This window comes from Xenopus laevis, chromosome 1S, assembly GCF_017654675.1.
Source record: "Xenopus laevis strain J_2021 chromosome 1S, Xenopus_laevis_v10.1, whole genome shotgun sequence".
Taxonomy (NCBI): Eukaryota; Metazoa; Chordata; class Amphibia; order Anura; family Pipidae; genus Xenopus; species Xenopus laevis.
The window spans coordinates 91707688-91722947 of NC_054372.1; the positions used below are offsets into that span (position 1 = coordinate 91707688).

The window sequence follows — 15260 nt, forward strand, 5'->3', positions numbered from 1 at the left end:
TACACCAATGAGAATTCTCTTTGTAACCTTTTGCCCTGTCAAAATCTCTACCCAGAGGGATTCTACACCCTCACCAGTGCCAGCTATGGTTATTTCTTTAGTGCATGGCTTTAATTCAGGCTTTACATACAAAAACACTCCTCCACCCTTTTTATCCCTCTGTCTCTCCTAAAAAGGGTGTAGCCATTTAAATTCACAGTCCAGTCACGTTTCATCCCACCAGGTCTCAGTGATACAAATTATATACTTTTTCTTTTGAAATTTGCATTACTTTGTGGAGAATTATAGGTTAAGATAGCATTATTCTGTTTTTCTTGTAACAGAGGGACCTCCTTAGCTGGTAAACGATATGCCCCCTCACCTCTTCCCCATGACCCCTTACTAATCCCACTGCCCCGTCTACCCTAGCTTCCCCATAATTTTTTATCTCACCCGCCCGCCCCCTTTGCCTAGTTTAAACACTCCTCCAACCTCTTAGCCATTCTTTCCCCTAGCACAGTGGACCCCCTTCCATTGAGGTGCAAACTGTCAGGATTGTATAGGTTGTACCCCAAGGAAAAATCAGCCCAGTGCTCTAGGAACCTAAACCCTTCCTTCCTACACCAAGACTTGAGCCGCGCATTTAGCTCCCTAAGCTCCCGCTGTCTTCCTAAACTTGCACGTGGCACAGGAAAATTTCCGAAAAGGTGACATTGGAAGACCTTTCCCTGATCTTAGAGCCTAAATCCCTGAAATCACTCTTTAAGGTCTTCCATCTACCATTTATTTTGTCATTAGTACCGATATGCACTAAGACAGTTGGGTCATACATTTTAGTAATATAAATTAATCTTAGGATATTGATAGGTAGAACAATACAATCTAAGCCAGTAGCTTTCAAACCCTTCAAACAGCACAAATATGCACCACTTGTAATTACAATACGACTAACCCCTTGTTGGGTGAAGAGAAACAAAAGATATGTTCTTCATGGATGAATTACCAAGCTTTAGCAAATGAACGTCTGTCAGACAAGAAAACAGAAATACACTCAATAATAACTCTAGAACTGGCAAATGTAAATCAAGGAATAATTTTAAATTGGACATAGTATAAATAAGCGCCAATGATTATATTTCCTGTTAGGTGACCAAAGGGTTTCCTTTGCATAGAGTGCACTTAGAAATCTGCAGTATAGTCAATCAGTTGTATTGCAGCAAGGGATATCTTCCTGGTCAGTTATAACTGTGGCCACAATTGAGATGGTCTTCAGATTGCTCTAGCATGTCAAGAATCACCTTGATGATGGTTTGAATAGCCTGGCCCAGCTGTTCTGCCGTGTAGGGTTTCCCTAGAGGGGGTACATGGATAAACACTGATCTGCCACAGCTCTGGTATAAGGAGGTGTAGTAAGTGAAATCACAGAGGTATCTAAAAGAAGAAAATAAATACAATTTAGCACCATTTCCCACAGTTACCATTTATAAAACAAAATATCCATCCCTAAAACCCAAGTATCCAATAAGCATTGATAATTAATTAAAGACAATCCAAAAGCAGGCACAGCTATTAATATAGGACAATATTTAGGAGCTGCAAGTTGCATGTTGTCATCTGCAGTGAACACAGAGGGTCAATGATACAGATCATGGCTGTTGCCACAATCTACACTGTTATATGGAGTGAATCAATGAATAAACTGTGGTACTGTTAAATTAATGTCACTTTTTTTTTTTTTTACCCCGATAGTCTATCTTCTATAGGCGGTAGCACAAAGGGTGATTGCCAACTTGGTAGGTGAGCAGCTAAATATTTTACATTTACCTTCAATGGATCTAAATGGTTCACGTTTACATATATTTATCCCAAGAAACATACCTGCCAGCATCAGTAGACACAGTGAATTGAACATCCAGACCAGCTTCAGCAGCTCTCTTGCAGACTGTATCTATGTCGATAATGGAGTGCAAGCATTCTGGCCCTCCTTCCACACAGCACTGCGTGCCAGGGCAGAATTTACAATTATCAAGGCCCTGGTAGCCTGTGTTGTGACCACATTTCTCTAGTGTTACAGCTGTAGCCATGCCAGACACTCCTACATGAACAGTAACCTGCAGAGCAAGTAAATTGCACACACCAAAATTATGCCTTGGTTCTGTAACAAGGCCTTACAAAAACTCTTATGATATACATATTATATGGCCAAAAGTATAGGGACACAATATATATATATATTTTTCACGGGTGCTTGGTCAAAGTAATGTTGTATAATCATCAAAGGATGGACCAGCACTCCAGTTCAAATAAATAATTGTGCTTTTATTTAAATATCACCGTGCGTCCAACGTTTCGGCCCGCATTGGGGCCTTTATCAAGGATAAAAGTGCTTGTGATGATTTAACAATTTATATACCCACAATACCCTATTGTGGGTATATAAATTGTTAAATCATCACAAGCACTTTTATCCTTGATAAAGGCCCCAATGCGGGCCGAAACGTTGGACGCACGGTCCATCCTTTGATTTTATATATATATATATATATATATATAAATATATATATATATATATATATATAAATATATATATATATAAATATATATATATATATATATATATATATATATATATATATATATATATATATATATAAATATAAAATGGTGGATATGAGCCGCACACCCTAAGTATAATCACAACCTGGGTGCTCATGCTTAGAGGGTAAATGCAGGATACGAAATGATGGCACTCGCAGGATTTTAACAAAAACAGACAAAAAATGGTGTCAAAAAATAATAAACCTTTTTCTTTTTTGACACTTTTTGTCTGTTTTTGCTAAAATCCTGCGAGTGCCATCATTTCGTATCCTCACTGCTAAGTGTGGAAGCAATCTCCAGCACCATGTTTTGTTCTGTAAGTAAGTGGCCACGTGACTTGCTAAGTGTTGGCTGGACTGGTATAATGTTAGAAGACACGGGGGGGGGGGGGGGGTTGGGAGATGGTAGTGGATAATGATTTTATAGTACGAATCATCAAATCAATGCAGCAAAGAATACATGAATATCAAATCAGTGATTATCTCTTATTTTGATATGCACATAACAGTGAACTTGTAATAAAATCTTTCAGCTTGGGATCAGTTTCTTTTTCCCATTAAATCACTTGGTGATATGGGCTCCCTTGTGGTGATACTTTTTAAAGATGTTGTGGAGTGGTCTTTAACAGGTAGCTAGAAATAATAGATTACAAGATGATTGGCTGAAATCTCAAACTGGAGAGCAACCAAACAAAATAATAATAAATAATTAACAAACAATAGAATTGTGAACTACTCCATTAAATTATAGCGACTTTGTACATGTTCCAATATTTTTACCTTTGGCTTGTGTTTTTTCCGCAGTGCTGGGATCAGTCTTTGAACAGTCTGATATTCAACTGGAATTTCGTAAATATTCAAATCTACCTCTTCTCCCAAGCCCAACTTTTCCATTTCCTAGAAGACAAGTGTATTATGGAACAAAGTATCGGAATATACCATAGCTTTAAAAAAATGTACATTAACAGAGGCAGTGTAGTCGTTTAAATATTGTTAGGTCAATGAGACAGCTAAAGCTTCAGTCAATGTAGTGGATCTGTCACTTGGATGAATAGAAACAACTAGTCACCGCCAGTGACAGGCAGCTCTCAGCCTATAAATATACAAAAATGCATTTTTGGAGCAAAAATATCTCAGTGAGGACAGGCAGTTTCTATTCATCAAAATGACACAGGGCACAGAGGAATCTTTAGTTTATCTATAAGTTGGCCATTTGTTTGTTTAGCAAGGTTGCATGAATGCTAGGCTGCTAATTCTGATGATCTGATCATTGGCCTAGGGACCAAAAGATGGATCAAACAGCAGATCTACAGAGGCTTTCAGAAGCAATTACATTTACAAATACATTAAAAAAGATTTAACATTTTTTTTTTAAAAAACAAATATATATTGTAAAGTTTCATAGAATCACATATCCTTTAATTATGCAAAGAATGTGTTTTTGGGTGTAGATCCCCTTTTACAGAAGGTTGGAACAATTGATGCACCATAATAGGATAGCTTGGATGACTGTACTGTTGCTATTCAAAGCAATTTATAAAGACTTTGAGGGTTTGCTGGTGTATTTATATAGACCTTTCTGATAAAGCTTACTTAATTTTAGCCTCTTCTTCTCCTTTAAGGCCCATTAGAGTGTAATGTGTATTAAAAAGAAAAATCGTACAAAGAGAGCGTTTCTGGATATGGCTGTTGCAAACTAAACAACATCCAGGGTTAAATGAAGAATTTAATATGACCTGCTATTTGTAATGTTAATTTTGTATCCCATTATTGCAGCATTATTTTTTCAGCACTAAACTTTGTTTAATTTTTTATAGATTTTTTCAATGAACAGGATACTGTCCGGGGGCAGCTATGGGATAGGATAAGTATTTCTTGCAATTGGGATTTGTCTTAATTTTAAGTATTGTTCATTATTGTGTACTGCACCATGATGTGCCATTAAGAATTCTACAACACTTTCTAATTTTTGGAACTGGACTTTTGAAAGGATTTTATTGAATGGACTAAAAACTAAGACCACAATTTATTTTCTGTGTTCCATTGTGAATAGGTTAGTACTCTATATTTATGCTTTAGTATAAGATGCATTCAATAAGGGGTGGCGTTTGTGTATTATGGTAATTGTTTTGGGTATATATTACTCTTCTAAGTGCTGCAGTCTGACGAAGGGGTCTATCCCTGAAACGTTGCATTTGACATAATAAACATGCAGGTTTTACCCCGCTTCACTTGTAATTGCGAGCTTGGTTAATTTGTTGCTGTAGACATTTACCTGAACTGCAACCCAACTTGCATTCACAGTGTGTTCTCCAAAAGGGCCAAATCCTTTAACGGCAAAAAAAAAATAAAACAGATAAAAAACCACAGTGAATATGTGTTTACCGTAAAACCATGCACTTTTTTATTGGTTCTGCTGATAGATAAATAATTAGTTTTAACGCCAAAGTAAATTAATAAAAAAAAATGTAACTGCCCAATCAACATAATTATGGATGGGTGCCATTTGCACAAATCTTACATGGTCTGTAGGGGATAAAGTTATGCACTACAGACCTTGTAGGATTAGTATTAATGAGATTAGATTGTAGTGGATAAAGTTATACAAGTCTAGGGTCACATAACTGTGCTGTGATTTGTAATCTATATTTTGTATGTAAATTGTTGCTACCTAAATAAGATACTTTTTTAGATAAGATAAGATCTTTTTTCAGGTATATTATGTAAAATAGTCCTACAGTTTTGCTCTTAATTCAGAATAGAAAAAAAGTTAAAATATGCTATAGTTCTTAAAAGCAGTGGCGGAACTACCGGGGGAACAGGGGGTGCGAGCGGGCCAGGGCCCGCACCCCCTCAGGGCCCCCCGGCAGTCCGTTCGCCTCTGTAAAAGACCGGCAAATGCGGCTGTACGGAGGGGGCGGGGCCCGGCTGCGCGTCACGCACCAGGGCCCGCCCCCCTCTAGTATCGCCACTGCTTAAAAGTCTCAGAAAACAAAGCCACCCCAACATACTTTTTATTCAGAAAACACCATGAAGACGTGTCATCAGAATTTTTTTTGGGACAGAGAACAACTACTTTACTTGCTTTCTTACTTCTTAAAAGGCTAATGCAACATACTATACCATTTCTAACCAAGATAGGGATAGAGTTAAGATAAGGAAACTTGCTAACCTTGCCAGGCAAAATTGTTGTAATCCATTTAGCGACCTTTTATTTGCAAAAAGTCTATGTGAGCTGCATTCTGATTCTGTTTTTCACAAGTTTGGGTACTTGTATAGTAATGCCCAACAAATAGCCCAGGCACCACATGCACCTCCTCCCTGATTAGCCATGTTCACCGTGCTTGGAGACTCACTTGGAAGACCTTATCTTAAAAATATTTACAGAAGCACTTTTGATTAAATCCCACTACAACGAAGGATCATTCAGTAACTGGTTGGGCAATCCACTGTCCAATCCAATATTAGGTCCATTGCTGCCCCAGTGGAGGAGACCCCCTGTCTTCACTACTTCTTGCAGAGACCTGCATTTTTTAAATGCATTGTGGCACAGACCAAATATTGGATGAGAAACTATCTCCACTACTTCTTGTAGAGATTGGCAGCATATGTTCCATAACTTAGTACCTCATTTGCACATCATAAAACATATTACAGGTAAGGGACTGGTTATCCAGAATGCTCTGGATAACAGATATTTCTGTAATTTGGATCTTCATACTTTAAAGGTGGCCATAGACACACGGATCCTATCGTACGAATCGAGGATTCGTCCAATTTTCGGATCGTGTGTGGCGTGTACGACATCTTTCGTCCGGTGGAGATCGGTCGTTTGGTTGATCGGTCAGGTTTGATTTTGACCCGACCGATCCCGCTGGAGCCCACGGCACATCGTAATCGGATCGTTCGGACATACGGGCGAACAATCAGATTACCCCCGATATAGCCATGTTTGTTAATGGAATATCGGGGAAAGATCCGCTCGTTTGGCGATGTGGCCAAACGAGCGGATCTTTGCATCTATGGCCACCTTTAGTCTACTAGAAAATCATGTAAACATTAAATAAAACCAATATGCTGGCTTTGTTTCCAATAAGGATTAATTACGTCTTAGTTTGGATCAAGCACAAGGAACTATTATTACAGTGAAAAAGTAAATCATTTTCAAAAATGTGGCTTATTTGGATAAAATGGAGTCTATGTGAGACAGACCACTGGTGGGGGGCAATTCAAAAAAACAAAAAAACTAAAGCTACCCCCAACCAGAGCCCGCACCTTTTTCCGATGATATATTTTGGCAACAGGGGCCCTTTAAAGTGACACTGACACAAAAAATTATATTAATATACATTAAGGGGCAAATTTATCAAAATGTGAGATTAGAGCTCACCACAGAAAAAATCACTTACTTTCTATGCATTCCTATGGGATTTTTAAAAGCATATTTAAATATGGTGAACTCAATTGATAAATATGATTGATAGGTATCTCACAGTTTTTCTGTGGTGAGTTCCAATCTCACATTTTAATAAATCTGCCCCCAAACGTTCCCTATAGGTCATCTTGGTAATTTTTCACTGATAGTTCTGCTTTTGTAAGTAATTGTTCCTAAACCTGACTGTTTTGCCAACCAGACTGTGCCTTCTCAACCTGTCAGTATCTAATGCTAACAGACTACTGCTGCACAAAAATGGCAGCCCCCTCATAGTGGAACATGTGGGAACAGATAGGTAATGTAAAAGCATCGGGCAAATACTTTTATGGCAAAATTATAAATAACATTCAAAGATAAAGTTATGATAGATATTATATAAGGTTATTTTCTGGTGTTAGTATCTCTCTAAGTTAGACAGCTCAGACTGCTCTTGCAATTTAATATTCTATACGGAGCTCTTTTTAGAGAGAAAAAAAAAAAAAGCATTCCTGAAGTAAATGAGTTATAGTATGAGGTCCATGTCAGATAGATGAAATGAACCAGATATTTAGTTTATTTAGTGAGCAGTGGAATAAAAGGGCATCTAAATCCCTACTGCCACTCTGCTGTTTTACTGAAACTGCCAGGTAAGAAGCATACCCAAAAACGCGGTCACCATATTTGTGCTGTCTCAAACAACGTATTTTGCACAGAACTGGCCTTTCAATTTTATCTTTTTGAAGCACAGATAAGTGTTTGTTATTCAGCATGTCTAAAGTACACAAGGTAAAGGATTAACTAAAGAAATAGATAATGAATTTGAGAGGAGTGTAGAGAACAAAATAATTTATTAACCAGGGCAAGAGGGGCACATTTAATAATAAGACAGTTATAAGTAGATGCTTTATCCACTAGTTGCCAATGAAAATATTTTTTTGGCTTATTATTGCGGCAATCTGACACACATAAATCACCCATATTACTGGAGTTTATGTGCATGTGTAATGAATATCAATTCTGGGTTTGCAGATTAATACAGATAATGTCACAATATGGCTACAGGAATACTGTAGTCATTAACGGAATTTTGTATGGTTGGGGATAATGAGCATTTGCAAATTACTAGAGGCAGTCCTTTCAGTATTATGTGCAATACATGTTTCTTAATTATTACTGGGGACTGTGTACACATTTAGTGCAGGATTACACTATATTATGTGCATGTGTGTTTGCAGGGCATTATATACAAATAGAGCTGCAGATCTAGAATTACTGGAAAATATAGTTTGCTTAAAAGTAAATAGGGGACACATTGCAAAGCTTGTTCCAGTATCTCTCTAACACTAATGGCTGTCCTGCAGGCTGCAGATAGATTAATGGGCATATGCTGTGTATAATAGTGATGTGCAGGTCGGGTAAAACCCAACCCGCACCGACCCAAATTCACAGCAGAGAGCATAGTACTTTATTATAAATCTACCAAAAGAATACAACTTCCTATTACATGGGGGTCTCAGTTTGCTGGCCAGGACTGATTCTGCCCTCCACCTCCACCCTGAGGCAGCCTTCCAAATGCTGCCCCCCTTCATCTACTCTCCGCTCTTGCTTGCCTTTTATGTGCTTCTATGGTGCAAGGAGCGGCTGCAGAACTAATGCAGAAATCTTAGTGGCATTCTCTAAACTAGAACAGCAGAATTTATGATTTAAAAAAAAAAAAAAAAAAAAAAAAAAAACAGTTATATCACTGCACTGCATTGCCACCTGAGGCAAGGTTCTCACCTTGCCTCATGGCAGGCGCATCCCAGGCAACACACCTAGTGGACTTGGCAAGTCTGGTGCTGATTACACTAACGATATCTACAGCTAATGGATTTGGGAGTAGTCGAGCAATGAAAATATACCACATTACTACCGCTTTATGCTAATTTATACACTTTAGAAATGGCTATAAATGTCTAATGTAGGCATGTCCAAAGTCAGGCCCGTGGGCCAATTGCGCCCCATTTTCAAATTTACACTGGCCCTCAGCCTCCATCATGAAATTAATAATAATGTGGCCCCCCCAGCACAGTGCAATCAGGAATCATGTAGCCCTAGCAGTAATATTTGGGCAAATAATTAGTGAAATGATCATCTATATTGCTGCCTGTGTGCTGAAGGTGTTAGCAATAGACACGTCGCAGAGAATAAGTCCAAAAAGAATCCACTTCGCGTCCATCTCCAGGAGTGAATGATCCTGATCACAAGCTAGCTACCGCGGAATGGTCGGCCCTCACACATTTTCACCTCACTAAATCTGGCCCTCGTTGCAAAAAGTTTGGACACCCCTGGTCTAATGCAACATCCCTGGTAGTTCTGCCACTGTACAGAATCTAGCAATGGTATAAAAGAAAATCACTACTGGATCTAGTGCCTTGTCAGCAATGACAGACATAGATGCAACAAAGCTATACTTTGCAACCACCTACCCCTACTGCACAGCTCTACTTTGGACCTTCAGGTACGACAGAACAGCTGGTGCATTTTGCAACATGGCAGATGAGGTTGTGGGCTGTGCAGGAACCCGTTGTGTAAAAGTTGGTTTAGTTATCCTTTAATGACCATGCCTAACTCATGTTTAAAATAATGGATCCTTGCAAAACCTCCTTTAGTGCCATATGAATTGTGTCATGCAACTGAAGGCCATGTCAGGTCATGTGCTACCACTTCATTTGCAAGTGCAAGTTGCACTTACCTGAATTTGATTTATTATTTGGTGCATACAAATATATTATAATGCTGCAATGTGGCTACAAAAACACATATTACTATGCATTCTTAAAGTATGGTGAAAAAAAAAACCAACACATATACATATTGAAGATGCCAATCTCCACTTTTTAATTCACTTAAGCTGGCCATAGATGAAGAGATAAAGTTGTACAAATCGAAGGTTCACACAATTTTCGGACAATGGGAAAACAAAATGCTGGTTCAAACGTATTCATTCAAAATTTGTAAAGCTGTAAAATCCAGGAGTCTGTGTAACACTCCCCAAAGTATTCAGAATCATTTCTGTAGAAAAAAAATTAAACAGCTTCAACACAGTAGTTTCAAACTGCACATACAGTGGTGTGAAAAACTATTTGCCCCCTCCCTGATTTCTTATTCTTTTGCATGTTTGTCACACTTAAATGTTTCTGCTCATCAAAAACAGTTAACTATTAGTCAAAGATAACATAATTGAACACAAAATGCAGTTTTTAAATGAAGGTTTACGTTATTAAGGGAGAAAAAAAACTCCAATGGGCCTGTGTGAAAAAGTGATTGCCCCCCTTGTTAAAAAATAACTTAACTGTGGGTTATCACACCTGAGTTCAATTTCAAAGGTTATAAAGCCATTTCTAAAGCTTTGGGACTCCAGCGAACCACAGTGAGAGCCATTATCCACAAATGGCAAAAACATGGAACAGTGGTGAACCTTCCCAGGAGTGGCCGGCCGACCAAAATTACCCCAAGAGCGCAGAGACAACTCATCCGAGAGGCCACAAAAGACCCCAGGACAACATCTAAAGAACTGCAGGCCTCACTTGCCTCAATTAAGGTCAGTGTTCACGACTCCACCATAAGAAAGAGACTGGGCAAAAACGGCCTGCATGGCAGATTTCCAAGGCGCAAACCACTTTTAAGCAAAAAGAACATTAAGGCTCGTCTCAATTTTGCTAAAAAACATCTCAATGATTGCCAAGACTTTTGGGAAAATACCTTGTGGACCGACGAGGCAAAAGTTGAACTTTTTGGAAGGTGTGCGTCCCGTTACATCTGGCGTAAAAGTAACAGCATTTCAGAAAAAGAACATCATACCAACAGTAAAATATGGTGGTGGTAGTGTGATGGTCTGGGGTTGTTTTGCTGCTTCAGGACCTGGAAGACTTGCTGTGATAGATGGAACCATGAATTCTACTGTCTACCAAAAAATCCTGAAGGAGAATATCCGGCCATCTGTTCGTCAACTCAAGCTGAAGCGATCTTGGGTGCTGCAGCAGGACAATGACCCAAAACACACCAGCAAATCCACCTCTGAATGGCTGAAGAAAAACAAAATGAAGACTTTGGAGTGGCCTAGTCAAAGTCCTGACCTGAATCCTATTGAGATGTTGTGGCATGACCTTAAAAAGGCGGTTCATGCTAGAAAAACCCTCAAATAAAGCTGAATTACAACAATTCTGCAAAGATGAGTGGGCCAAAATTCCTCCAGAGCGCTGTAAAAGACTCGTTGCAAGTTATCGCAAACGCTTGATTGCAGTTATTGCTGCTAAGGGTGGCCCAACCAGTTATTAGGTTCAGGGGGCAATTACTTTTTCACACAGGTTTGGATTTCTTTTCTCCCTAAATAATAAAAACCCTCATTTAAAAACTGCATTTTGTGTTTACTTGTGTTATCTTTGACTAATAGTTAAATGTGTTTGATGATCAGAAACATTTTGTGTGACAAACATGCAAAAGAATAAGAAATCAGGAAGGGGGCAAATAGTTTTTCACACCACTGTATTTTATTTAGCAGTGTAAAACACTACATGTTATGGGTCAAGTCACTTGAGAAAGGGCTTGACCTGAAACATTTAGTATTTTATACTGCTAAATAGAACAATACCTGCAGTTTGAAACTACTGCTTTGAAGGTGTTTATTCTTTTTCTACACAAATCATTCTGATTTTTGGAGCGCGTGTTGATCATCCCGGCATTTTTTGCACCATGGCAATCGGACAGGTAAGAAGATTTGTGTTGGCTAACAATAATATCTCTGCCTGTATTGCCTATCTGACAATATCAACAGGTGACTGTCACTACTATTGGTCGGACATAAGTTTTGCAGGATTACCGTCACGGCCAGAACATTGTCCGATTTGTTCTTTTGCTATTTTATTTAATCTGAATGGTTAGTTGCAGGTCAGAAGAATGTGACATAAGATTATTCGTCAGATAAGCAGCTAAATCTGCATGTCTATGGCCAGCTTTACCCCAAAATCAAAGGCCAATCAATATGACCAATGAGACTGCGCCATTCCTTAGTATTGGTGATCTAATCAGCAGATGTATGTTGCATAGGAGAAAACATATACCTAAGGATTTTATGGTTATGTGGTCAGGTAAGCCCCACATACATGTAGCCAACATATATAAATATATCTGACAAGGTTTAGAGCTGTTATATGCCTGCTTAGTTATTGAAAAGAGGTGCATGATGCCAGTTACAGTTATGAAACATGACTTTACTGTGACACAAAAGAAACCCATACACAGATAGACTATGGCTACCGTTTCAGCCTAATTTGGCCAAACAAACTAGCCTAACTTAGTTTTTCAGAGTTTCTATACTATAAGGATGTATAGAAAGACATCCTTATAGTCACTGTAGCATAGTTAACAGACAGAAAATATCCATTCAATCTAAAAGGCCTTTAGATTTGCCCACAGTTCTCTGTTCAGTACTTAAAGGAACAGTAACACAAATAACTAAAAGCAAGTAAAATGTAATGTACTGTTGCTATGCATTAGTAAAAGTTATGCGTTTGCTTTAAAAAGACAATGCCATGGGGCAGCCATTCAAGCTAAAAAAGGATAAAAGGCACGGGCTGCTTAGCAGATAACATAAGCTGGCTATAGATGTTGAGATTTTTAAAAGATCAGATCCTCATCGTGAGACCACGATTTTCTAGGAACGATCGTACGAATTTACCATCAACTAAAAATTTGGCAGGAAAACGAAGGGGAGCTGCCTGCTTGTCCCTGCAAACATATATTGCACTGGGACCGACAAAGATTTTTTGACCTGGCCGATCAATTTCCTGACAGATGTTGGCCGAAAAATCGTAAGATGTACGATTGTTCCAATCCCACTAACCGCACGATAATTTCGAAGGATTGGTCAGACTTCCCTAAAACCGGTCGTTCGGCAAGAGGAATCGTTGCCTCTATAGGGAGCTATATACTGTAAACTCTGTAATAGAATACAATAGATTATAAGAGTGCATCTTTTATCTGCTATGTAACCTGTCCTTTCAATGGCTGCCCCCATGGCTAGACAGCAGCTTGATTATAATAGCTTTTATTATAGTTACCGTATAGCAGTGTTTCTAAAGCAAACTCACCAGTTGTACCAGTGTAGGGATACAATAGATTATACTTTAATTACTTTAAAACACTTTTTTTGTAAAACTGTTCCTTAAAGATCATAGATATAGAGGGTGGGCTGTACAAGGAATTGAGCCCTAAACCCACATATTGTATGCCTGTCCCACCACATAAGAGAGAAAACTAAACCAATAACATATTTTTTGTACTTGACTTTATTTCAACACCGACACTACCACCCTTATATTCTATATTGGCAATCGTATTACATCATCTTTGATGCTCCACAACTTAAACTAACCGGGAAATATCACACTTACACATGCTTCAACCACCCAGGATTTGTAATCAGCAGTCCAGTAACAGTTAGGGGCTTACACAGCTGGGAAATAGATTTGCTACCCTTGCACTCCAAATTTGGAACTGTATATTAGTGGTACTGCTATTATTCCCTAGACACCCGGCATGGTGTCCATATACACAAAGTAAAGCAGACAGAAAAGCAAACAGAAAATGCAAAATGACATAGTCTGTTTATGCAAAATGACATAGTCTATCCATGAATGTGTCTTCGTAACTGACAAGGATGGGCTCCCTCCAAAAGGTTAAACACTTTTCTGGCTGATACAATCACTTGTAGAAGAAAAATGGTGTAACAAAAGAGTTAACAGATGGGAAAAGGTGGCATGGTAAGGATCTGCAGAATCCCGGATTTGGTTTGGCCTATATTTCGCAAGATGCGGCCAAATCCAAGATCCTGCAAAAATGCAGGGTTCAGTGCATCCTTACTGTTTTCAAGTAACGCTTATTTGTTAAATTACTGTAAGATGCCTTTTTGTCATACATTATTGTGGCAATATTATATTTAGTGTTGCAGAACTTGCTGATGCCATATAAATAAATTATGATGATTATTTGAAGAAGCCTATATTGCAACATGTCACTATAAAGCAACAAAAAAAAATATTTTAAAGCACTGCAAAAATGTAGTTGTATAAGTAACAGGTAATAATATAGTGAATAAAGTACCCCCTATTGTAAAATATAAAGGATGTTATAAGTCATCGAGGAGTTCCATGACCATATGAAAGCTTTTATACAGGTCACGGAACTCAGAGATTACTTTTAATATCCTCATCATTTCCAACAAGGGATACACACGTTTTACCGCGTCATGTGACAAATATGACATTACTAAGCTCGGTTTATAACTGATGACATCACTAAGAGCTGTTTATATAGTGAATAAAGTACCCCCTCTTGTAAAATATAGGGATATTATAAGTTACCGAGGAGTTTCATGACCATATAAAAACACGAGGCCGAAGGCCGAGTGTTTTTATACAGGTCATGGAACTCCGAGGTAACTTATAATATCCTCATATTTTACAACTGGGGGTACTTTATTAATTATAATACACAAATTTTAGTGAGTCATGTGACAGAAATTACATCACTACTCACCGTTTATAACTGATGACATCACTACTCACCGTTTATAAGGATATAATTTACAAGATATTCATGGCTTTTGTGTATTATAAGGAAATAATTTACAGGATATTCATGACTTTTTTTTTATTATAAAAACATTATAAATCCGCAGCAGGTAATATAAAGTAGAGTAGATTCAGCTTTGTGGCAGCAATTTATAATTTGTCAAATAATGTTGCCATAGACAATATGTTGGTGCAAGTACACTAAACAGACATAAGTAAATATGTAAGCAATAAAGATTTAAAATATTAAATGATACCACAATATCGGTACATAGCTCTAAAATGTTTAGCCAGTTTAACCCATATGTGACAAAACTGACATCCTTTTAGAATACTTTTTAACACACAGACACGATAACTTAAAAGACAAATGACAATAACTTGCTGGAAATGCCCGACAATGGCTGCCTTCCCTCACTTACCAGTCACCACCACAGTTATCTTTTCATTCTCCATCTCTTTCGACCCCCTTAAAAAGAAAGGCACCCAACACAACTGTGCCTGCTCTTGTCACCTGTTGTACAGGTCCGCCCAAAATTATACCTAAACCAGGAGAATAGCGAGTCATGTGAAAATGTTATCTCTGGTTGCGTCCCAAGCCTCATTTTCAGTGTTTTCCTTTCCTTCCGTGGTAAGTGAGTTTTTGCTAGCGCTGCA

At 38.2% G+C, this 15260-nt stretch overlaps 1 protein-coding gene across 1 annotated transcript; it reads right to left on the reverse strand.

Moving 5' to 3' along the window:
* Positions 1 to 1058: 1058 nt before the first annotated feature.
* Positions 1059 to 15255, reverse strand: pgpep1.S (pyroglutamyl-peptidase I S homeolog). The gene is given in 5 exon segments (NM_001096234.1): positions 1059 to 1410; positions 1858 to 2090; positions 3357 to 3473; positions 4852 to 4904; positions 15026 to 15255. Coding segments are annotated over 5 exon segments (633 nt in total). The 5' UTR covers positions 15060 to 15255; the 3' UTR covers positions 1059 to 1214.
* Between the last annotated feature and the right edge of the window lie 5 nt (positions 15256 to 15260).